The sequence below is a fragment of the Mus musculus genome, chromosome 15 (genome assembly GCF_000001635.26).
Source record: "Mus musculus strain C57BL/6J chromosome 15, GRCm38.p6 C57BL/6J".
NCBI lineage: Eukaryota > Metazoa > Chordata > Mammalia > Rodentia > Muridae > Mus > Mus musculus.
Window position 1 is genome coordinate 81,744,052 of NC_000081.6, and position 24,131 is coordinate 81,768,182.

The 24,131-nt window shown below is 49.5% G+C and overlaps 1 protein-coding gene across 2 annotated transcripts in view; it reads left to right on the forward strand.

Moving 5' to 3' along the window:
* The first annotated feature begins 1,046 nt into the window (after positions 1-1,046).
* Positions 1,047-24,131, forward strand: part of Zc3h7b (zinc finger CCCH type containing 7B) — a 51,172-nt gene continuing 28,087 nt past the window's right edge. Inside the window, exons 1-2 of one of the 2 annotated variants that reach the window (NM_001081016.2) lie at positions 1,047-1,295; positions 23,944-24,002. In NM_001081016.2, coding sequence (NP_001074485.1) covers positions 23,950-24,002 — 53 coding nt within the window. In that variant the 5' untranslated portion in view covers positions 1,047-1,295; positions 23,944-23,949. Of the gene's footprint in view, positions 1,296-12,808; positions 16,114-23,943; positions 24,003-24,131 lie in introns of those variants that run through there. The other variant, XM_017316520.1, reaches the window with a different exon arrangement.

A 24,131-nucleotide genomic window follows, 5' to 3' on the forward strand; every position in this document is an offset into this window, starting at 1 on the left:
AGGTGTGCTTCACCAAGCCTGGCCCAATTGTCCAATTTTTAGCAAGCATGGCTTAACTAGACTCCCCTACCTTCCATCTGGGAACACCACCAATATACGCTCAGGATCCTCCTCTTCCACTATACCCCAAGGTGATGTTCCAGTACCTAACCTATCTTGAAGAGATGGCTCAGCCATTAAGAGCACCTGCTGCTCTTCCAGAGGACCCATGTTACATTCCCAGCACCCACACAGTGCTCACAACCATCTGTGACTCTAGTTTCAGGAACTCCTATCCCCTCTTCTAACCTTTGCAAGGCACTAGGGACACACATGATGCCCATGCATATCTACAGCCAAAACACTGGTACACACAAAATAAAAACCCGACTTTAAAAACACTTAAGAACCCTGTTGGGTGGAGCTAACAGCAATCACATTATACCTCAAGTTTTCTGTCTGCTGACCCTGCCTTGCTCCTTGCTCTATAAATTCCCGGTTCATGCTGAATTCAGGGCTGAGCCCAGTGTCTCAGCACCACTGCAAAACCCCACTGCAATGGTCCCTAAACCCATCATGATAGCCCTACCTTGAATAAAATCAGCCAGGCTTTCTTAAACAAGTGTCACTGATTTCCCCCTGCGCCCCCCCGCCCCCAACCCGCTTTTAACTTTCTATACATGAAACCCTAGCCAAAAAGGAGATCCTGACCGAGGTCCTTATCAAAGAAAGGGCACAACATGACCAGATGCTTGGAGATGCCTTCCTTCATCAAAACACCTGGAAAGCCAAGTGTAGCTTTACGCTCGGTTTGAGGGGTGGAAAAACAAAACAGAGGTCGGTCCAGCATCCGCCCAGAAATGCAGAACTGCTAGAAGGAAATCCCAGAAAAGGAAGAGCAGTTTTAAAAGAAAATCAAGGTGAATTCCAGGCATCCCTCCACTGGGAAGGGGGGCTTGCCGACTCCCCCCTCCCCCCCAGGTGCGCAGCCCGCGCCGCCCACCCCGGGCGCGACTAAAGCGAGGAGGAGCTGCGCTCTCTAGGACCCGAGGAGGGAGAGCTGCAGGGAGACGGAGCCTCCAGCGGGTGCTGCCGCGAGCGGCCGGCCGAGGGGGCTGGAAATGAAAGTAAAGCGCTCCGGAGCCACATGGACCGAGCTGCCCGGGCGGCGGCGCCGGGAGCAGGATGCGGCCGCCCGTAATTAAATAGCATTTACTCTTATTATTACTAATAATAATAACGTAATCATACCTCTAGTCATAGCATACCATTTATCGGGCTCGGCGCAGGCCCGCGGGGAGCGCAGCCCGGCCGAGGTGAGTGCTTTGGCGCGGCGGAGCCCCGCGGGGCAGAGGCCGGGCCACCGCGTCCCCGGCGGCGCGCAAGGTTGGGGCGCGCGAGGCTGGGGCGCCCGGGCAGGGCCGGGCAGGGCCGCGCGCGGAGGAGGCGCGGGAAGCCCCGGCCAGGCCACCTGGAAAGGCGGCTTTGCAAGAATAAAGCAATAGCACCTCCATTACCACGAACTGGGTTTTTCTGGGGGGAGGAATCTGTCTGCAGATTCCCGTACCCCTGCCCCAAAGTTTCAAAGTTATTGTGTGGCCGGGCACCTGCCGCCTGGGAGATTGGGGCTGCACTGCAGCCCCCAGGGGATGCCTTGGGATTTTTCTTCCGTGGTGTGGGGCAATCTCCCTTGCGTCTGGAGGTTTGGGTGTGCGCGCGGATGTTTTGCGGATCCCACTGCAAGGAGGTGGTCCGAGGCTGGCAGTTAGGGTCCCCCTTTCCTTTTGTATTCGCTTTGAATCCGCAGTGCCTAGAGGTAGAGGGGCCGCGGCGAGGGCCGGGGACAATGGCCGGCTGATGGGTCGCCCCAGTCGGTTACCGCGGCCACGCGAGTCCGGGGATCCGGGGCCTGCGGGCCCAGCCCTGGGGGAGGGGGCGGCAGGAAAGGGGGGCGCGGTCTGGGTCTGCTGAGCAGGAGGGCATTTCCGGTCGTGGCATCCGTCACTGGGCTCAGAGGCCTCCTGGGTGGGCAGTAACCAGGCAGGGGATTCACGGGGACTGCTGGGGACTGGGATTGTGGCGATTGAGGGGCGCCCTGGCAGGGCTGGGGGCCCTGGGGAAGCAGAGTCGACCCCGCCGCCACTGCCCTCAGCGGACACAAGGTCCCTTCTGCGATCCATAACTCTTTTTCTTTCTATCTTAGAAACCCTCAGGTTCAGGTGTTTGTAAAGTTCCTGGGTTGAGGGTCCTTCGCAGAGACAAAGCCTCCCTCCCCCCCACACCGCAGGAGTGGGAACGTGTAGAAAGAGTTCATTCTTGACAGAATAGGGTGGCCGGGGTGCCAACAGTGCCTTGATGGAGAAGACTGGGGGCTGGAGGGGCTGAAGGGGCTGGGGCTTCAAGTGGGGGAACTGGGGAACAGCTGCAAAGTGATGGGGGATTGCGGGTTTTTTTGTCGTCCCCCCCCCCCCCGGTTGTTAGCCAGGACTTAGGTGCATGGACACAAGAATCAGAACCCCCAACTTCTTTCCATTTTCCGGAGTGCCTGCAGTTCATCCAGTTTGATGGAAATAACAGAATGCAGATCCTTGAATTTTTACACAAATGCGATAATTATAGTACATTTAGCAGCTATGTTGGACATGAAATTCCGGCAGAATCTTTCCCTCTACTACCAAGACTTCCCCCACCGCAGATACAACCATATCCTCCCTGATGTCTTTCGTACTTCTTTTTCCCATCGAAGTCTGCTGCAAGCTAGCCGCGATGCTAGGCCCCAACCTGGGTGAAGCAGGTTCTAGAAGGGGTTTGTGTGTGTGTGTGTGTCCTGAGCTGGACATATGTGGGTTCTTCTGCCGGTCATGGCAGTTAAACCAGGTAGACATTTAGCCATCCTTGTTTTCCAGACTAGAGAATTGGGTATCTTGCTGGAAATTTATACAAGAGAGCTAGGCTTCCTAACTAGTTATCTGATTCCAAAGCGCCATTTGCAGGAGGAGATCTCAGGATGAGAGAGTGACTTTATGGTTCTGAGGTTGCCATAACGTCTTCTTAATGGTTGGTGTGAGCTATAACCAACTTAGGTAGGACAGTTCAAAATGTGCCTTGTTGAATTTTATTTATTTATTTATTTATTTATTTATTTATTTATTTATGGCTGTTGAGTTCAATGGGATGAGCTTGTCTCTTGGGTCTTCTGTATGGGACAGTCCACTCACCAGTGGGTTTGAGGCATTTAAAATGATAATATGTGTCTATGTATGTGTAATATGTGTATGTGCATGTGCCCTCGTGGTAGGTCTGATACACACCTCCAGCACTTAGGAGTTAGAGGCAAGAGAATTGTGACTTCCAGGCCAAGTTGGTCTACATAGTGAGACCTTATGGGTTTTTTTGTTTGTTTGTTTGTTTGTTTTGTTTTGTTTCATTTTTTTAGTTTTTTCAACATAGGGTTTTCCTGGGTAGTATTGGCTGTTCTGGAACTCCATTTGTAGACCAGGCTGACTTCGAACTCAGAGGTCCACCTGCTACACCTGACTTGAAACCTTGTCTTAAAAGAAAAAAAGGGGGGCGTGGGGGGAGGTGACTCAGTGGTTAAGTATGTTTGCAGAGGACCTGGGTTCATTCCCAGAGCCCATGCCATGCAGCTCACAGCTGCCTGTCATGTCAGCTCCAGAGGATCCCATGCCCTTCCTGCTGCTACCTGTATTTGCTCTCCAGTGCACATAACCACATAGACATAAATGGAAAATAAAGCTCTAACTAGGCATGATCCACACCTTCATCCTAGCACTTGAGAGGCAGACACAGAGACAGGCAGATCTCTGAGTTTGAGGCCAGCCTGGTCTACAGAGTTAAGTTCCAGGACATCCAGGGCTACACAGAGAAACTGTCTCAAAACAAAACACACGAAACAACCAAACCCCTCCAAAAAAAAAAAGGAAAGGAAAAAAGAAAGACGAAAGTATGTGTGTATATATGGTGCTTAGTGCTTTTTTAAGTTCGTTTATAACAAAATGCCTTTTACATATGTGAGCTCATCTGTCCATCGTAGCAGTTATGTCAAGTAGACTTTTTCATTTCTTTTTTTTTCTTTTTCTTTTTTTTTAATATACTGGGCTGGAGAGAAGGCTTGGAGGTTAAGAATATTGCTGCTCTTCCAGAGTAGAGGTTCGCTTCACAGCAGTCCTTAACTCCACTTTCAGGGGATCTAAAATCTCTTCTGGCCTCTGAAGGTACCAGGCACACAACATGGTACACAAATATATATGCAAGCAAAACAACCACATACACAAAATTTAAACAAATAAAAATTTTATACCCATGCACTTACAGGGAGGGAGTGTGCATGTGTCATGGCATGTGTATGGCGATCGGAACTGGCCGGAGTCCATTCTCTCTTACTGTGTGAGTCCCAGGGGTCAAACTCAGGTTGTCAGGGTTGGTGGCAAGCACTCTTCCCCACCGAACCATCTTGCCTGTCGTGGTGTAGGCGTTTCCTAATCTTCCTTTTATAGATGAAGAATGTAAGGCTAGAATTGGAAATGTCCACAGGACTCCTGAGTAGTTTCCCCGTCTCTGAATCTTCATTCTTTCCCAGAGTCCTGTGCAAACTAGCAAGTGGAAAGTCCCTCTGGTAAGCTTCTGTGAGGTAGGTCTGAGTCTGAGCTCCTTGTAGTCTGGCTGGAACTAGAAAGGGAAGTTCAGTAAGAAAACGGGCTGGACGAGCAGTGGTGGCACACGTCTTTAATCCCAGCACTTGGGAGGCAGAGGCAGGCGGATTTCTGAGTTCGAGGCCAGCCTGGTCTACAGAGTGAGTTCCAGGACAGCCAGGGCTACACAGAGAAACCCTGTCTCAAAAAATGAACAGTTGGACAGTGGTAGAGACGGACACGGTACTCTCTTCTGGGGAACCTGTGCTCGCACACAGGTGTGGCCATCCTCACACACGTACATATCTGCACACACACAATTAGTCTTTTAAAACTGAAATCAAGAATTTAGGAAGAAAAAAAAAGAGTTCTATAGTTAGTGTACTAAGAGGAGGCAAGATGGCACCTGGAAATGTTGAGGAATGTTTCCTGAAGGAGGTAGAGCTTGGGATGAAAGAGTGGGGCGCTCAGCCAGGGCGGAGGACACAGAAGGAAGGCTTAGGTTAACTTTTGTTATTTCTGTGCAGGGCGATTGACATCGTCTGTCTTTCATTTTTTTCTTTAATATTTTAAAAAATTTATTTATTGTTTTGTTACTTTCGAGGCCAGGTTTCTCTGTGCAGCCCTGGCTGTCTTGAAACTCCCTCTGAAGACCAGGCTGGTCTCGAACTCAGAAATCTGCCTGCTTCTGCCTCCCGAGTGCTGGGATTAAAGGTGTGCACCACCACGCCTGGCATTATTTTTTTACTTATATTCTATCTGATTGTACTTTGTGAAGGGTGACCACCTGTGGCTGCATTTTACTGAAGAAGATACTAGGGGACTCAAGATTTTTGAGGCCACCCCAAGGTCACCTAACTGAATTTGAACCCAGGCCTTTCTGACTGTTCTGTCGAAAGTGCTCCTGCCTTCGTCTCCACCATCATGGAAACAAAAACAAGGGCCAGGAAAGTAGGAACTGGCAAATGGCACAGCCATAAAGATTCACATGGGGAGGGTTAGGTTAGCAGGTGCCTCAAGGCTAGAGTTCTCCTGAGGTGACCGAGTTCCTGCATCCCACAGACAAGGCAGCATGGCCCCGAGTGTGGAAATCTGAGTAATTCCAGTCCTTAGGATCTTTTTGGGGCCTCCATTATCACTGTGGAAGAGCTTGGAGCTTGCGCACGAGACAGATAGGAACCTTTAACCTGAGCTTCCCATGGACAGGAACTGGCTCTGATCCCGCCTCTGCCTCCAGCCGCGGTGGACGTGCCAGGAGGACACATTCAGCCATTATGTTGTCAAGTTGAATTATCCCCCAGTGTGAAGGAGGCAGGCTTATTTCGCCCGGGGTGGAAGGTCTTACTAGAAGAATTTCTATGTGAATGCTTGAAAGATAGCATAAGAAAGGCCCGAGAGAGGCCGTTGTGAGCAGAGACGGACTGTGAGCAGAGACGGACGGACAGAAGCAGGGACAGATAAAGCCTGAGGAATGTGTCACCTGGTACAGCCACAGTGTAGGGATGGCTGTGAGTTCCAGTTGAAGTCTGGCTCTGTTGCCGCCAGCCCTCTGATGGTCTGCACTTGAGTTTCCATTTCTGGAAATGAGCTCTGAGAGCATTTGTTTTTCTTTTCTTTTGAATTTTAAATTTTATTTATTTATTATTTTGAGGCGGGGAGGGGGGGAATCTCACTAAGTAGCCCAGGACATAGCTATAGAGACCAAGTTGGCGTCAATTTCTCAGTGACCCTCTGACCCTGTCTCTCAAGCACTGGGTTTTCAGGCATGTGCCAGCGTGTTCTGATGAGTCCTGAGGTTTGCTGGTGTTTGATAGTAATCCCGGAGAGCTAAATGAGAGAGCTGGAAGGTCAGGGTTTGGGAGGAGGCTCGCTTGTTAGAGCATCTGCTACCCTTTTAGAGAACCCAAGTTTGGATCCCACCACCCATGCTGAGAGGTTCACGACCACATGTAACTCCAGTTCTAGGGGATCAATGTCCTCTTCTGGCCTCCATGGGCACCAGCAGTCAGGAGCACATACCCACACATAGACAGATACTTATACACATAATTTAAAATAAAACTTTAAAAAGTAGAGAAAAGGAGTCAGGCAGTGGTGGCGCACACCTTTAGTCCCGGCACTTGAGAGGCAGAGGCAGGCCAATCTCATGAGTTCGAGGCCAGCCTGGTCTACAGAAAGAGTTCCAGGACAGCCAGGGCTACACAGAGACATTGTCTTAAAGAGGGAAAGAGGGAGGGAGGAAGGGGAAGGGAGGGAGGGAGGGAGAGAGGGAGGGAGGGAGAGAGAGAGAGAGAGAGAGAGAGAGAGAGAGAGAAGGTACTAGGTATGATGGAATTCCTCATTTAATCCCATTCATCCTGATCTACAGAGGGAGACTCTGTGTTTTGTTTTGTGTTTTAAAAATGGGTCAGAGGGCTGCTAACAGGGAGTGGAACCAGCCCAGGAGAAAGCAGTTTGTTGTAGTCAACAAAGATGAAAAAGGAGTGGAGGAGATCTGAAGACCGCTTTGACATCAGCCATGGAGATGCAGAGTTCGGAGTTTGCCCAGCTGGTTTCCTGCCTTGCTTTGGGGGTTACAGTTAATTAAGTTGAATGAATCTCAGAAGAGACCTTGAACTTTGGACTTTTTTTTTTTAAGATTTATTTATTATATGTGTGTACACTGTAGCTGTCTTCAGACACTCCAGAAGAGGGCATCAGATTTTTGTTACAGATGGTTGTGAGCCACCATGTGTTTGCTGGGATTTGAACTCAGGACCTTTGGAAGAGCAGTCGGTGCTCTTAACCGCTGAGCCATCTCTCCAGCCCCAACTTTGGACTTTTAACATTGTTGCGACTGCTATAGACTATGAGGACTTTGAAAGTTGGACTAAATGCATTTTGCATTATGCTATGTTTAAGTATGTTTTTGAACAAGTCTATGGGGACCAGGGAGTGGATTGTGATGGTTTGTATATCCTTGGACCAGGGAGTGGCACCATCTGAAGGTGTGGCCTTGTTGGAATAGGTGTGACCTGGTTGGAATGGGTGTGTTGCTGTGGGTGTGGGTATAAGATCCTCACCCTAGTTGCCTGGAAGTCAGTCTTTCACTAGCAGCCTTTGGATGAAGACATAGATCTCTTAGCTTCTCCTGTGCCATGCCTGCCTGTTAGCTTCTCCTGTGCCATGCCTGCCTGGATACTGCCATGCTCTCACCTTGATGATAATGGACTGAACCTCTGAATCTGTAAGCCAGCCCTAATTAAATGTTGTTTTTTATTTAAAAAAAAAAAAAAAAAAAAAGGTCAGAGGGCTGGAGAGATGGCTCAGTGGTTAAGAGCACTGACTGATCTTCCAGAGGTTTTGAGTTCAAATCCCAGCAACCACATGGTGGCTCACAACCATCTGTAATGGGATCCAATGCCCTCTTCTGGTGTATCTGAAGAGAGCAACAGTGTACTCATATAAATACAATAAATCTTTTTTTTTTAAATGGGTCAGAGAGAGATAGCTAGGTGGTCAAGAGCATATGGTCGCCCTTCTAAAGGACCTGAGTTCAAATCCCAGCACTGACATCAATTGCTTGTAACTCCCGCTCCAGGATCCAGTGCTCTTCTGGCCTCTTCAGAGACCTGCGCTCATACAACCTTCCCACAGACCTGCACATAATTAAGGGTAAAATTAATTTTTAAAGATGTATTTACTTACTTTTAACGTGTTGGTGTTTTACCTGCATGCCTGTCGGTGTGGGGGCATTGAATCCCCAGGAGCTGGAGTGGCAGAAGATTGTGAGCTGCCATACGGTGCTGGGAATCAAACTTGGGTCCTCTGGAAGAGCAGCTAGCATCTCTTCACCAATTAGCTACTCTCTAACCCCAAATAAAACAAATCTTAAAAAAAAAAGAAGCTAGAGGGACTTTAAAAACTTTTACTAATTTAGCGATACCACCCAGTAATGCCCCTGCGGTCAAACCCAGCTTATGAGTTTATTTAATCCCCCCAAAGCATCCTGTGATATCCTATAGATATGTGCCTTGATTATCCCCATTTTAGTGATAATAGAAGAGCGCTCAGGCACAGAGTTTACATGGCTCTGTTTAAAAAAAAAAAAGTGCAAAACACACTGAATCTGTCTCCAGTATGGACCATAAAGGGTGAGTAGAGAAGCTGGTGGGTTCTGCAGCGTAGACCTGAGACACAGAAGGTGGGGTGTCCGCTGGGGAAGGCTGGCTGCACCCTGCAGCTGGAGACTCGGTGGGCTGAAGGGACTACTCTGTCAGCTCTGGAGCCAGCACAGAGGCCAGCTCCTTTGGTAGTGTTTAATGGTGCAGAGCAAACAGGCTCCTTTTCCTCCCTGTGACAGCAGCAGCCACAGAACTCCTTCCCACCTTATGTATTTCCCCGGGAGTCTGTTTCTGTGCAGGCAGGGGGATGGCTTCTGCGGGAGTCTGTTAGCATTGCTGAAAGCCCGCTGTGGACAGGATACAGCGTTTCCGTCTCCAGAACCCATCTTCTCTACCAGCACCATCTAGGTGACTTCTTCAGGGACAGTTCTTGAGCCTTGTGTCAGCGGTTGGGATGGGGACAAGGACAGCAGCTGCCACATACTTACACAGCGCTTGGCTTTCTGTGTTCTCTAGTATCATACGCACTTAACTACTCCCCGAGGGAAGACAGTTAGCATTGCTGGCCCCATTTTGCAGGTGAGGAGCCTGAGGCTCAGAGAGACAAGGAACACTTCCATAATCGTATAGATGTCAATAGAGCAGGAGTCACAAGCAAGTCAATAGGACTCTAGGACCCAAAGTCTTTTGGTAGGGTTTTTGTTTGTTTGTTTTGTTTTATCATTGTTTTTTTTTTTGGGGGGTGTTGTTGTTGTTGACTTTTCAAGACAGGGTTCTCTATATAGCCTTTGGTGTCCTGGAATGCACCCTGTAGACCAGGCTGGCCATGAACTCAGATCTGCCTGCCTCTGCCTCTTGAGTGCTGGGACTAAAGGTGTGCCTGGCCTCGTAGGGTCTTATGTAAACCAGGCTGGTCTCAGACTTACTGTGTAGCTGAGGTCAGACCTGAAGTCCTAATTCCCCTGCCTCCATTCCAAGGGCTGGGGAGATGACTCAGTAAAGGTGTGTGCTCACCACACAAGCAGGAGGATCTGAGCTTGATCCCCGGCACCATAGTAAAACAGCTGGGTGCAGACAGCCTCTGATAAGAGCATTTGTCTCACAGTCGTGAGCGGTTTAGATCCCTGCACGCACAGCAAGCTGGTGTCTTTGCAGACTCCTATAACCTCATCCGAGGAGGATTACTGGTGCTTACCGGCTTCTAGCTTAGCCAAGAAAATGCGAACCTCAGCTTTAGAGAGAGATCCTGCCTCAAAGAAGCAGAGTGACAGACACGTGCATCCCTCCCCCATCCCTACCTTACCGTTACCATTACATCAACACCAAATCCAACCAACACCCCTAACCCAACCCCAGTTCCACCCCCAGCCCTAACACTGACCCTAGCTCTACCCCTACTTTTACCATTAAATGTAACCCTAACACTGAGGCTATCCATAACCCTAACCTTAATGCTCGCCTAGTGAAAAAGAGCTTAACTATTCAATTAAAAACACCATAGGGGCAGTTTCCTCGAATGTCCATTGGAGAGATTAGGACAAACGGTTTATACATGGGCTAGTAATGGGAGATAGGGAACTTCTAACGCCTTCCTTCAGACACAGACACGAAAGTGTAGGGAAGTAAGGAAGGACAGTGTCCTATGGGTAAAGCAACCCCACGCCCACTGTAGAGATCACTGAAGTCATGCACACACATCTAAAAGGTTGGGGTGGCAATGTATCCCTGTAATCTCAGTCCTGGAGAGCAGGAGACAGAAGGATCCTGGGACCTTGTGGCAGTCAGTCAAGATACACACAAGACGGGTGTGTGTATCGCACCCTTTGAGAACCTGAAGTCTATAACTGCCACACACAAGATGCCATTGGATTGCTTAGCCTCTTTCTTTTATTTGGGGAGGTGTCTAAGAATGGACCCCAGAGTCCCTGGCTGCCACTGAGCAGTTCCCAGTCCCCAGCCCAAATCTTTTTTTTTTTTTTTTTAAAGGCAGGATCACATGCTATATAGCCCAGGCTGGCCTGGACTTACAATGTAGCCCAGGTTGACCTCAAATTCTTGGTACTCCTCCTGCTTCAGCCTCGCCTAATGCCTAGCTCAGTTCATTTCTTACCTATCTGGACTGGTAGTATTTCCTATCACCAACGTTTATGTAGTCATTTATTAAGTTATTCCCATCAGGGGCTGATTTCCTGTCACTAACAGTGTCTCAGCAATCCTTCAAAAGATGTGTCCCTGGCTTTCAGAAGACAATGGATGCTGTCGGTTTTCCTCTACCCACAGAGGCTCCTGGGCCTAAAATGTGACTCTGAAAGGGACCAGCAGCGCCTCTGGTTCTCTGAGGCTAGCGGCTGTATCCTCCGGCCAGCTTGAGGTTCTGAAGTACCCCTGTCAGGCAGGAGGCAGTCTGCCTGTGAGCCCCACGGTGGCGGGCGGTCTACCCTGGAGCAGCTGTTCTCTTGTTGCATCCCATAATGTGCTGTCCCCCGACAGGCAGAGGGACACAGAGCAGGGTGGAGCAGTGAGTCCTACCTTCCTTTTGTTCCCAACTTCAGCGGCAGGCACCCTGGCAGTGCACACACAAGTATCTTGTCACCGTTCTCAGCCTCTATCTCCTTTTCTGTGCTACTGTAACATTTGCCCCCTGTTTGGTGGGAGGGTCCAGAGATGGATGTCAAAAGCTGTGAAGATCACCCCGTGTGAGGTAATGTCAAGAGTGCTTAGTGACCTCCAGAATGTTCCTGCATCTTCTCCAGTCTCTGTCTCAATCCAGCCCGTATCGAGCGCCTCCTTGGGTTCTCAAATTCCTCTTGTCATCCGCCTTTCATGCAGCAACCAAAGGGAGCTCCTATAAGGGAAGCCCTGTCACTCCTGCTGGAAACCTTCTAGAATTTTCTGAGTCGCTCTCTGGTCAAGCTGCAGCCTGCACACACACACACACACACCCCGCTTCCCCCACCTCCTATCTGCCCCTTGTTTTCCTTGAACCTGTATAGCTTGTTCCTACATCACGTCCATTGCTGGTCTCTGCCTTCAGCTGGGTGCACACGAGTCCTCTGTCCTTCCGTCCCTCAAATATTACAGCCTCTGAAGGGTCTTCACTCCCCAACGTCCCACATTTCCATTTGTTCCTCGCTCTTGCCTCTGCCTGCCTTGTCGTGTGCATTTAACACCGACTCATTGTGTGAGTATGTGTGTTCACGTGTTGGCAGATGTACATACGTGTGCAAGCGTGTGTATATATGTGAGAATGCTCATATGTTGGTTGTCAGGAACCATTCATCTACTGAGGCAGGATCTCATTGTCCTGCAGCTCACCTAGGAAGCTGGAGTGGGTGACCAGGGAGCCCCAGGAACTGAAAGACTCCGAGAGGAGCCCCTCGCTCAGGCCTCAGGACAATAGTGAACACCCAAGAACTCATGAGAGACCAAGCTTGATGCAAACCACATGAGATTTTATTCGGGGAAAGCCAGAGCTCTGGGGACGACTCATATCCCACACAGGGGTAGAGGAGTCGACCTCAAGGGGAAAGAGGATCCAGTTTTTATAGGCCCTCAGGGGGGAACGGAGAAGGGGGGAGTAGGGGATTTCCAGATCTAAACAATGTCTATTCTAAAATGATTGATTCCTCAAGAAATGGGTATGGGAGGGAAACAAGGAAAGAGTCTAATGAAGGTGCAGCACTCCAGATTGGCCCCGACTATGGTTGCTGGGGAGATTTTCCGACTCTTTCCCAGCAACCAATATCACAAACACCTGGCAGTGAGGTGCAGCAATGGGCACACACCTGGTCAGAACATTGGCAGACACACAGGTTCGAGGAGCGGGGAGAGCATTGTGCACCTCTATTTTTCTAAATCAGTGAAGCTAGTTCTACTAACCATTAAATCTATTTTGCCAATTTCAGGGCTTCTGTGACCTTTTACATTCTGTCAGGATCTTTCAGAACCCAAACGCATCTACCTCCCCAACTCTGGGATTATAAACACACATCACTGTACCCAGCCTTTTTACATTCTTTTTTTCTTTTCTTTTCTTTTTTTTTTTTTTTTTTTTTTTTGGTTTTTCTGTATATATAGCCCTGGCTGTCCTGGAACTCACTCTGTAGACCAGTCTGGCTTCAAACTCAGAAATCTGCCTGCCTCTGCCTCCCAAGTGCTGGGATTAAGTCGTGCACCACCACGCCCAGCTTGCCTTTTTACATTCTTCTTCTTCTTCTTTTTTTTTTAGAAAACTGCCTTTATTCTATTAGTTGGGAAAATTAACTGGTAGAGAAAAATGTTTAGTCAGCTGGAGAGAAGAGACACCCCCAACCCCACCCACTGCCACCCATAAGAACTGGTGGCTCCTCTGGGAGGCCTTTTTACCTTCTTAATTCACTTGCATGTATATCAGTGTATCCCATGCAGGCATCAGATCCCCAGCCTGTACTTACAGACTGTTGAGAGCCACTGTCTGGTGCTGGGGTTGAACCTGGTTCTCTACAAGAGTAGCAAGTCTCTGCAGAGCCCTCCGGCCCTGTGGCCAGCTTTTAAATGTGGGTTCTGGGAACCAGGCTCAGGTCCTTGTGCCTTTGTTATGTACTGAGCCAACTCCCCAGACCAACATGGCACCTGCTTTTCTGCTTGCTCACCTGTGGAAGATCTATGAGGGTTGGGGGCTGGAGAGATGACTCAGTGGTTAAGAACACATACTGCTCTTGCAGAGGACCTGGGTTCGGATCTCATCACCCACATGGTAGCTCACAGCCTTCCATAACCCCAGTTCTGGGGGACCCAACAGGCATACACGTGGTGCACATACAACAGGCATACACGTGGCGCACATACATGTATGCATTTAAAAAGTTCACACATAAAGTAAAATAAGTAAGTCTTTTTAAAAAATGACCTATGAGGGCAGTGTCCCAGTACTGGTGACAGGACAGTTCCTTTCAGGTGAGCACTGTTTATGTGTCGAATAAAAATAGCAAGTTGGTCACGGCCCTCACCAAAAGAGGGCCTAGCCAGAAACTGCAAAGTCAGTGCTGTCTAAAGCGCTCAGTGCAGCAGGAAATACATCCTGACCTGTTCTGGGAGAGGCACGGGAGTCCTGCGGGGTGGCTATGACCCGCTCCATCTTACAGACAGCAAAACTCAAAGCATGGTAGACAGAGATGGGATTTAATCCCAGGGCCGATGGCCACTGTCATAGCCTGCCTTCCTGTTGCCGCTGGGCACCAGAGTAGGCAGTGTGCCACAATGGATCAGAAATCCCTCCCCTAGCAGGGGCTAACTGGCTAACTGCTCAGGGCACGAGAAGACACTGTTTGGCATTGGGGTCACTCTGAGTGGTGACTTCTGGGCAATTCATGTTTATTTATTATTATTATTATTATTTTATTTATATATTTACTTTGGTTTTTCGAGACAGGGTTTCTCTGTGTAGCCCTGGCTGGCCTGGAATTCGCTCTGTAGACCAGGCAGGACTTGAAATCAAAGATCCTCCTACCTCTGCCTCCCGAGTGCTGGAAGTAGGGCGCTACCTACCACCAGTGGTCACCTTATGCTTGCTTACAGTTTCCAAGGGTGACCTTCTGCTACTCTTACTTTATTTCCTCTTTAAGCTTAGATGACAGCTTTATTAAAAAGTTGTCAGGGGCTGGAGAGTTGAGTCAGGGGTCAATAGCACCACTAGTTTTCCAGAGGACCCAAGTTTGGTTCGCAGCCCACGGGGTGAAACTGTCTGTGACTCCAGCTGCCTCTGGCCGTCTCAGGCAGTGCCGCTCACTTACACGTGCCTATACACTGACACAGATACCTCAAAATCATAAAAAATGAGTAGTAAAGACATAACAAGTTGTCATGCATGGTGGCACACCCCTTTAAACCCAGCATTTAAGAGGTGGGTCTCTGTGAGTTCGAGGCCAGCCTGGTCTACATAGTGAGCTCCAGGCCATCTAAGAATACCTAGAGAAATCCTGTCTCAAAAAATAAAAATTAAAAAAAAGATGGCCAGTTTCAAAGAAAGCAAACTGCAGTCTACCGAGGCCTGTGAACACTATTTCACGTTCGCTTCTTAACCTAGTTTCTTGGTAGGCCCTGGGGTGGTGCCAGCAGCTTGGCCTTCCTCAGCAAGAGTGTGGCCTTGGGCCAGCACCCATCAACTCTAAGCCTTATTGTTCTGTGAACAATGGGATGATAAATCCTACTTTTGAGATGATTGTGGGCACAAATGATTCTTTTGGACAGAGTCTTTTGTTTCAGTGCCTTCTAGATCACAGTAAAATATATGGGATTGCAAGGAAAAACAGTTCCGTTCTCCCGATGGACTTTGTGTGCGAGTGCGCACACAAATTTGTATATGTACCTGAACACATGTAGTGTGTGTGTACACACATGTTTGCGTATATGTACTGATGTACATGTATACATGTGGAGGACAGGTGACATTCCTTAGGAGTCCTCTGCTTTTTTTTTTTTTTAAATGTGTATGAGTGCTTGCCTGCATGTATGTATATGTTTGAACCACATGTGTGCCTGGTGACTGCTCCACAAAAGGGGTGCCAGATCCCCCAGAATTGGAGTTACAGGTCATTGCGTATGGGTGGCCCCATTTCATATGGGTGCCGGGAACGGGACCCGGATCCAGATCGTCTGCTAAAGTGACACGCACTCTTACCTGCTAAGCCATTTCTCTAACTTAGATGCGCTTTTTGAGATAGGGGCTCATTGGTTCGGAGCTCAGTGAGAATCTGCCTGTCCCACGTTCCCATTATTGGGATTACAAGCGTGTGCCAGTGTGCCCACCTTTTTCTTTCCCCCATGGTTCTGGGTCCTTGTGCATATAGGCAAGCACTTTACTGAGCAGCTATCTCCCCAGCCCTAGACCTTCATTATCAGTTCATTGGATAAGGTGTGTTCATTTACCACTATGTCTAGTGTAGCTACTGTAATTTGAAGTGATAAGCAGGAACTCTCTCTCTTTTTTTATCTGTAGTAACTGAGACGCAGTCATAAAAGAATACAATGTTGCTGGCCACCGTGTAACTCAAGGGCATGACCAACAGTGTATTGCCTGTGTTCATAGTTGGGGGGAATGCTAGCTCTCAGGAAGGGTTTTCTCATCTCCATTCATAGTACCTGCTGTAGCTCTTATTTGACAAGTTGATCTGTGGAAATAAAGCATGCCCCTCCCTGTTGTCCATGGGACAGGGAGGCCAGGAGCAGGCAGACATACTTCAAGGCTATGGGCACGTATCAAGAGATCTGTGCAGGCCCAGGTTGCTGGCTGGTAGGGTTGAGGATGGTGTAGTGAAACTTTTCCTGCCCTGACTGGGCAAGCCATCGAGGACCACTGCTGCCAAGAGTTCTTGGGGGACGACAGAAGCTCCGGTGGCAAGGTATGTGGCCAGCCTGCATTCTGGAGGGACTGCTGCTCTTTAGTTAAACCTGAGGTCGTGTATATGTGAGGGCACGGTAAAGACAGGCTGTGGGAGACCTGTGATAAAACGGGGTCCCGGGGCCAACTTCCAGGGTTCGAGTCCCAGCTCTGTCATTTTTCACAGGGGAACCCGGGAGGCTGTTTTACCCCTCTGTGTTTCTGTTTCTTTATCTACAAAATAGGGCTATATTTGCTCCTTCGTACAGAGTACTGTAAAGACTAAGGTGATGTTTCAGGCTGTCAGTGATGACTAATGTCAACCTACTCAGTCCTAGGATCCCTGGGCCCCTCTGACCACTGGCTCCTAAGCAGTGTTTCTCTGGGCTTCTCAGAGATGAGTCAGGCGCAGCTTCTGCCTTCAGGAGCTATGACTGGGGAGTCAGGGACAGACACGTGACTGCAATCAGCTAGGACAAGCATGGCGGTTATGACAGGTATAATATACATCAACCACACAAGGTGCCAGTGTTGGGGAAAGCAGTGAGCTTGGGTGGAGTTGGGAGAGAAGCTGCCTGGTAGAAGAGACATACATCACAGTTGAAATTTAAAGAAGCACTGGGTATGGAGGACCATTCAGAGGAGGCAGCCTGGTGGTCCACCATTGCTGGTGTGTGACCTTCCAGGCCTTGCTACAGGACCAGGGGAGGTCAGGCAGGCCCTGCTGTGCTGCAGATACCAGCTAAAGAATGTGGACTTTGTCCTCTTGGCAAGGGTGTCATAGGAAGTTTTATTTGTTTGTTTATTTAGCTTGTTATTCTCAAGAAGTTGCAAAAATTGTACAAAGAGTCCCCTTCAGTCAGCTTCCCCTAACAGTGGAGTCTTGTGTAGTTGATGTATATTATTAAAACCAGAGAACCAGCGTTGGTACATCACTACTCGACAGCTTATTCAGGTCTCACAACTCTGTGTGTGTGTGCGCGCGTGTTTGTATGTGTGTGTTTGTGTGTGTGTGTGTGTGCGCGTGTGTATTCAACACAGGTACATTCACAGATTTTTTTTTTTTTTTTAAAGATTTATTTATTTATTTATTTATTTATTATATGTAAGTACACTGTAGCTGTCTTCAGACACTCCAGAAGAGGGCGTCAGATCTCGTTACGGATGGTTGTGAGCCACCATGTGGTTGCTGGGATTTGAACTTCGGACCTTCGGAAGAGCAGTCGGGTGCTCTTACCCACTGAGCCATCTCACCAGCCCACATTCACAGATTTTGAGAAGGGGAATGACATCGGTGTATGCATTAGACAGATGTCCCTGGCCCCCAGAGTGGTAGCAGATTGTAGGGGCCTCTGGTAAGAGATGATGACGTCCCGCAAGACGCCTGTGCTTGGAGAGAGGGAAGCTGGGGAGGTTTTTGCCACACATCAGGAGATGCTTAGGAGGTTAAAGGTGGCGGGAGCTGGGGTCTAACGAAACCAGATGACAGTCAGAGCTCTGGCTAGGGCAGTAAACAAGAATGGAGGAGGGAGGAGGGGAGGAGATGCTTCGTTCAGTCTGGAATGTGTTTAGTGGGAAGAAGCCAAGTGCAGCTGGGATGGGCATGAAGATTGTGTGGACATAGATGTAGGGTTTTGTTGTTGTTCTTTTGATTTGTTTTTTTGTTTGTTTGTTTTTGGTTTTTTTTTTCCCAGACAGGGTTTCTCTGTATAGCTCTGACTGTCCTGGAACTCACTTTGTAGACCAGGCTGGCCTCGAACTCAGAAATCCACCTGCCTCTGCCTCCCAAGTGCTGGGATCAAAGGCGTGCACCATCACTGCCCAGCTGTTTTTTGGTTTGGTTTGGTTTGGTTTTGGGTTTTGCCTTCGCTACCCTGGAACTTACTCTGTAGACCAGGCTGACCTCAAACACAAATAGGCCTTTTTAAATATTAATTCTATTTTATGTGTATGAATGCTTTGCATGTAGATCTGTTCACAGTATGTGTGCAGTGCCTTCAAAGGCCAGAAGAGGGCGATGGATCCCCTGGAGCTGGAGTTGGAGCTAGCACTGAGGAGGGGCTGGGAACTGAAATTGGGCCTTCTGGAAGAGCTGCCTGCTCTCCCTGACCTGCTGAGCCATCGCTCCAGCCCCTCAGGCATGGGTCTGGGTGTGGGTTGTGGGGTTCTCATTAGAGGTCATGGGTAACCTGGGCAGCAGATGTCCAGGTGCCACCACCCAGAAGGTGAAGCTGAAATCTTTGCTGCAGAGGAGGGGTACACTTGGCAAGAGGGTGGAGTCTTGAGTCACCAGCATGCTCATGAGATCATGAAGTGCAGCAGCTCGTCTGGGGATTGCACAGGAATCAGGGGCACTGTCCCTTCCATGGAGTCTCAGAGACATTGGCCTTGAGGCCTGGACAGAGAAAAGCCCACCCACAGAGACAGCAGAAGGATCCTAGAGGTGGGGGGGGGGGGGGGGGGATGTGCAGATGCGGCCTAGAGTCCAGGAAGAGGCAAGTTAAAAAACCCTGCTACCTCAGCAGCAAGGGTGGAAAGCTGCTTGGCTAAAGACGTGAAGCAGAATTAGGTGAGGGCTGGTTGCTGAGTTAGGGTATTGAGTGAGTCAGGGGGATGTATGTAGTCAACTCTTGTTTTAACTGCAGTCATGACTGGGAGAGGGGCATCATGGATTGTACCCAAGGGAGACAGAAACTGGAGTTACTGTGAGCCAGGGGAGACTGGAGCATGGTGGTCAATGGACAGGTCCTCCAGCTGGGCCTGCTTGACAGCGAAAGTGACTGTGATGTGCGTAGGCTCTAGGGCCAGGCTGCCAGGGTTGGCATTCCATATACCAACTCCGTCATTGTGGATGTAGCAGTGAGCTTTTCTGTACCCCTGATGTCCTCTGCAGAGTGGGGACTGCCAACAGGATCTACCTTAGAAAGCTGTTATGGAGCTTTAGGGGAGCGAGGTGCCCAGGATAGCCCCCTGGCCCCAGGGGAGCCACTCAGCAGGTGCAAGCACTTCTGTGAGTGTCATCTCTCTGGGTGCAGATCTTCTTTTATTTATTCACCTGTAAAATAGTGGGGCAAACGAGCTAATGACTGTTCATTCATTCTACCAGCATTAGCTTACTCTGTGCCAGGACCATGAGATCTTCCAGAGGCCCGCACAGTGCCTCTTGAACTAACGAACTGTGTCATGGTAATTAACTCTTATTCTTACCTTCTCCTCGCCCACCCCTGTCTCAGTGCTGGGATCTGAACCCAGAACCCTGACTTTGTATGCTGGAGCTCTCAGGTTCCTGGTTCCCACCTGCTACCTGCCCTACTAAGTTGGTCCCAAGTCAGTCATCTTACTTTGTATTTCAGATTTTGCCTGTGGGGGAGAAAAAAAAAATCTCATTACAGATGGTTGTGAGCTGGGATTTGAACTCAGGACCTCTGGAAGAGCAGCCAGTGCTCTTAACCTCTGAGCCATCTCTCCAGCCCTCAGCCCCGTGCTTGTTTTGTGTTATTGTTGTTGTTGCTGCTTCTGGTGTTTGTGTGTGTGTGTGTGTGTGTGTGTGTGTGTGTTCAATGAGATAAGATCTCAAATTGTAGTTCAGCCTAGAATCAGGCTCTCTGTAGAGTGGTTATAGTAGTTGAGTCTGGCCTTAAACTTCTGGTCCTCCTGCCTCTACTTCCAGAGCTGGGATTATAGGCATGTGCACAACACCTGGCATAGAATATACACATAAATATATGTGTATATATACTATATGTACATTATAATATGTTTATTACCACTGTGTGTGTATGATGTGTGTATGAGTGTGTAGAAACGCAGGATGCACACTGTTGTGTGGCAGTCAAGGGACAACTCTAAAGAGTCAGTTCTCTTCTTCCACAGTGGGATCAAGTAGTCAAGCTTTCTATCCCACAGGTAATCGGAATTCACAAAGCATTCTGAGGTCTATTCTTTTTTTTTTTTTTTTTTTTTTCTTTTTGAGACAGGGTCTCTATGAAGTCCTGGCTTTTCTGGACTATGTTGACTAGGCTGGCTTCAAGCTCACAGGGATCTACCTGCCTCTGTTTCTGAAATGCCAGGTTAAGGGTGTGGCTCACCACCCCAGCTTTGTCTGGGTTCAAGTGAGGGTGGGAAGAGGGGATACAGTGAGGATCCCTCTCTTTCTAGTTCCCATCCTTTGTAGCCAGGGCTCTGCCCAGGGTGTTACCCTGGGTCACCTACTGGGCCTCTCACCACGCGTTAGTATGCATTACTGTGGCTCTTAGCAGAAGTGTCACTGTGACAGGGAGGAGTGGATGAGGGCCCAGTAAGTGTTTATTGCTAGACCTTTCTTGTGGTAGCACCATTAAGAGCCCAGGGGTTCTCTTTAACCAGTGCCCACTTGGGTGGCCCTACCAAACCTCTACCTGCCGTGTTGCTTTGTGAAATGGAATCTACTCATTAGTTTTACCCTAAGGCCTTTATACACAGCAGGAGACCCCTCAGTGATCCATAAAGACCCTGGGATTGAACTAGGAGAGGCTTTCCTACAGGAAATTATGCCGGACAGACATCCGCCTTGGGGCTAGGGACAGATGTCAAATACCCTATCAAAGCTGAAAGGGTCGGCCTCTTGTCATTTTTGAGGGAGGAACTGGTGACCTGAGATAAGGTGTCCTAGAATGGTCTCCACTTGCTGGCTGCATATCTTTTTGTTTTTGCTGTTCAAGACAGGGTTTCTCTGTATAGCCCTGGCTGTCCAGGAACTTACTTTGTAGACCAGGCTGGCCTTGAACTCAAAGACCCACCTGCCTCTGCCTCCCGAGTGCTGGGGTCAAAGGCGTGTCCCATCATGCCCGGCTATGGCTGCAAATCTTATGAACCATTTGAACATTGTGTCTTTATCCATCAAATATTGGTCTGCTATTCATGACTGTAACCCCAGGGATACCCATCAAGATTGATGAAAGGTAGCCATGAGCCCTGGCCCATCTTGCTAGGAGAGCTCAAGAGCAGGTGGTCACCCAGAAGGCTCCTGTCCAACGCTGACATGTCTGCTTCCATTTACTCTTCAAATTCAGCTGGCTGTGGTGGAGGATACCTATAATCTCAGCACTTGGGAAACAGAGGCAGGAGGATTACCCAAAGCCAGAGGCTGGTCTGGTCTACGTAACAAGTGCTATGCTAGTCAGAGCTCCATAATAAGACTCATCCTAAAAAGAAATAGATAGGGCTGGGGAGATGGCTCAGCAGTTAAGAGCACTGACTGCTCTTCAGAAGGTCCTGAGTTCAAATCCCAGCAACCACATGGTGGCTCATAACCATCCATAATGAGATCTGACGCCCTCTTCTCGTGTGTCTGAAGACAGCTACAGTGTACTGAGATATAATAATAAATAAATCTTAAAAAAAAAAGAAATAGATAAATAAACCCAAAACAACCAACCATACTAAAGGCCAGGTCAAGCCCCGCTGCCCAGAGCCAGGAGCGGTCACTTCAAGTGTTACCCTTGTCTACTGACTGCAGAAGGCTGCCTTCAAGTGCAGCCTGGGCACTGTCTGGCCCGGTCTCTAACTCAGTTGTGAGTCTGGCTGGGGTACAGAAATGGCAGCTTTCTCATTTTATGTAGATAGCCATTGCTGAGCTGAACACCCTGCAGAGGGATTCTCATTTTGCAGTAGCCTGTTGATGAAGTGCTTGTCACACACCAGACTCTTAAAATTTACGATTTCCTGGGCGCTGTTTCTGTTTGCGATATCTGTTTCCTGAGTCTAGAGGAGGAAAGAGAGATTTCACAGGGCCGGTCCATACAAGAGGGCAAAGAGGCGGGCAACTCTGGGCTGTGGAGATCACGCCTATCGCTGAAGCAGGGCTTCTTTACCTCCTGGCTTCTCGTGCAGCCACCTTGGAATTGATGCTTGAGGTGACAGCAGGCTGTGTTTGTGAATGAGTTGGCTGGATGTCAGGACTGGGGACGGATATGGAAGTGTTTCTGCCTGCAGTGGGGAAAGGGGGTGGTGGTCCTGGTAGTGGACATCAGGGAGGTTGGTCAGGCAGCCCTCCAACTCATTATCCTCCTGCCTCAGCCTCCGAGTACGGAGATTACAGGCACGCAAGCACTGCACCTGGCCCAGTGTAGGGAATCTTGATTGTCTGAAGAAAGGAGACTCTTCAGACATCAAACACTGGGTCAGACAGGATCAAATGTGTGACTTTGAAGGACCCTCCCCAGGGTGTACTTGGGAAGGCTGAGGGACAGTGAGAAAACTTGCCCAGTGTTTGGGGACAGTACCAGCTAGGGGTAAGGAGGGGCAGAGGCCAGTTGGTGGGCAAGGCCTAACCACTGGGGGCTCAGCATATGTGATCATGGCCATGCCATGTGGTGCCTGTGCTCAGACCACAGAGATTTCTGCCTTCCACAGCTTCCCCTACATGGGACTGGGCCCCCATTGCATGGCAACAGGTATGGCCTTGTCCTCCCTGCCAAATTGTACTTCCAGGTCAAGCCTGACCCTGACCCGTTGAAGCGATCCAGCTAGCTCCCAGCCAACACTCGATGAGTGAGCATTGGTAGTGCTGTTTCAAGGACTGGAGAGAGATTGGTGCTAGGGAAGGCGGGGAGCCTTTGCAGGGGGCCCAGGAAGGAGTATGGCAGTGCGGGTGTAAGGAATTGTGAGAGGAGTAGGCTGCAGGAATGAGGGGCTCACTCTGCAGACAGAGTAACCAGAGCTATCATGGCTGGCCTCCCGCCGCAACACTGAAATACAGTCAGGTGTCTGACCCCAAGAACCACATGCCGGGTATCTTGTAAGAGGTGGGGTGGGTTCAGTATGATGTCACACATTTTCCTGTGATGTTTGGACTATTACCTATGCCAGGAACTCTGTATCTGTCACCCCCCAAAATGTCACCATAGCCAGTGGGACAGGATCTGCCATCAGCCCCATTCCCCACTTGAGACACTGAGACCCATGATCACAGTAAGAGCAGATGTTGGACACCCATGTCTGAGGCTGAAGCCTTTCTACGGTCCCCTGACGTCTCCAACACAGTTAGTGTCAGTGTCCCATAAATACATCCATTAGTTTCTCGGTGTATGGAAGGCTCCTTGGGGTAACAGCTATGTCCCCATCAGCTTAGACATCTCCAGACCTGCTGCACTGTCTGTTGAAGACATGGCTACAGGCGTGCTGTGGAGAGAGACGAACACTCCCCTCCCCGACAGGGCCTTCCTGGGCTGAGCTCCACACCCTGGCCCAGGCAAGAGGTGCATCCTAGGTAACCACCAGGGCTCATTAAGGGAAGAGAGATACAGTGGTAGCCTTAGCCACCTGGCAGCTTATGACCCCCAGCTGTGTGAGGGTGAGTGGGCTCACAGGAGCCTGTGGCAGGTGCCTGTCTGTATACAATCAGGTGCCCCTCATATATAAACAGCTACCAGCTAGTGTTGGCACTTGCTGTGCTCCTTCTCCTTGGTGGTCTGACGTTCCTGGTCACTGGTAGCATACATGACTGAATTTAATGGTAAAACAAGGTTTTCCCTTGGAACTTGAGATGTTCCAGGCACTGCTCATGCCCACCCATTGTGTGGTGAAGGGCAGGAGGCCCATGAGTACATACCCCTTGCCCTTCAAGTTCACCACACAAATGAGACCAGTGGATCACAGGTCTGCAAGGTGGCAGCATAGTCCCTGAGATGGCCTGCCACTCTGTAAAGACCCCCTTTAAACCTTTAGCATGGAATGAGCAGGAGGGAAAGAGCCCTTCTGACAGGCACAGGGTAGGGTGGGTTAGCAGCTACTCCCCACCCCCCAGCCCTGTCACCCCCACGCGTGCACGCGCGCAGCCTGTCTGATTGATGGACTTATGCTCTCCCTGCAGACACTGATGGAGAGGCAGAAACGGAAGGCGGACATCGAGAAGGGGCTGCAGTTCATCCAGTAAGTGGGCAGTGGGCAGGGGGGTCCGGCTCTCCTTTTCCTCCTGGCTGAGCACTGCTCAGCGTGCACTGGGATGCGGACAGGTGGGACAAGCTGGGAACAGGGCCCGATAAGGTGCCTGTGCTGCCT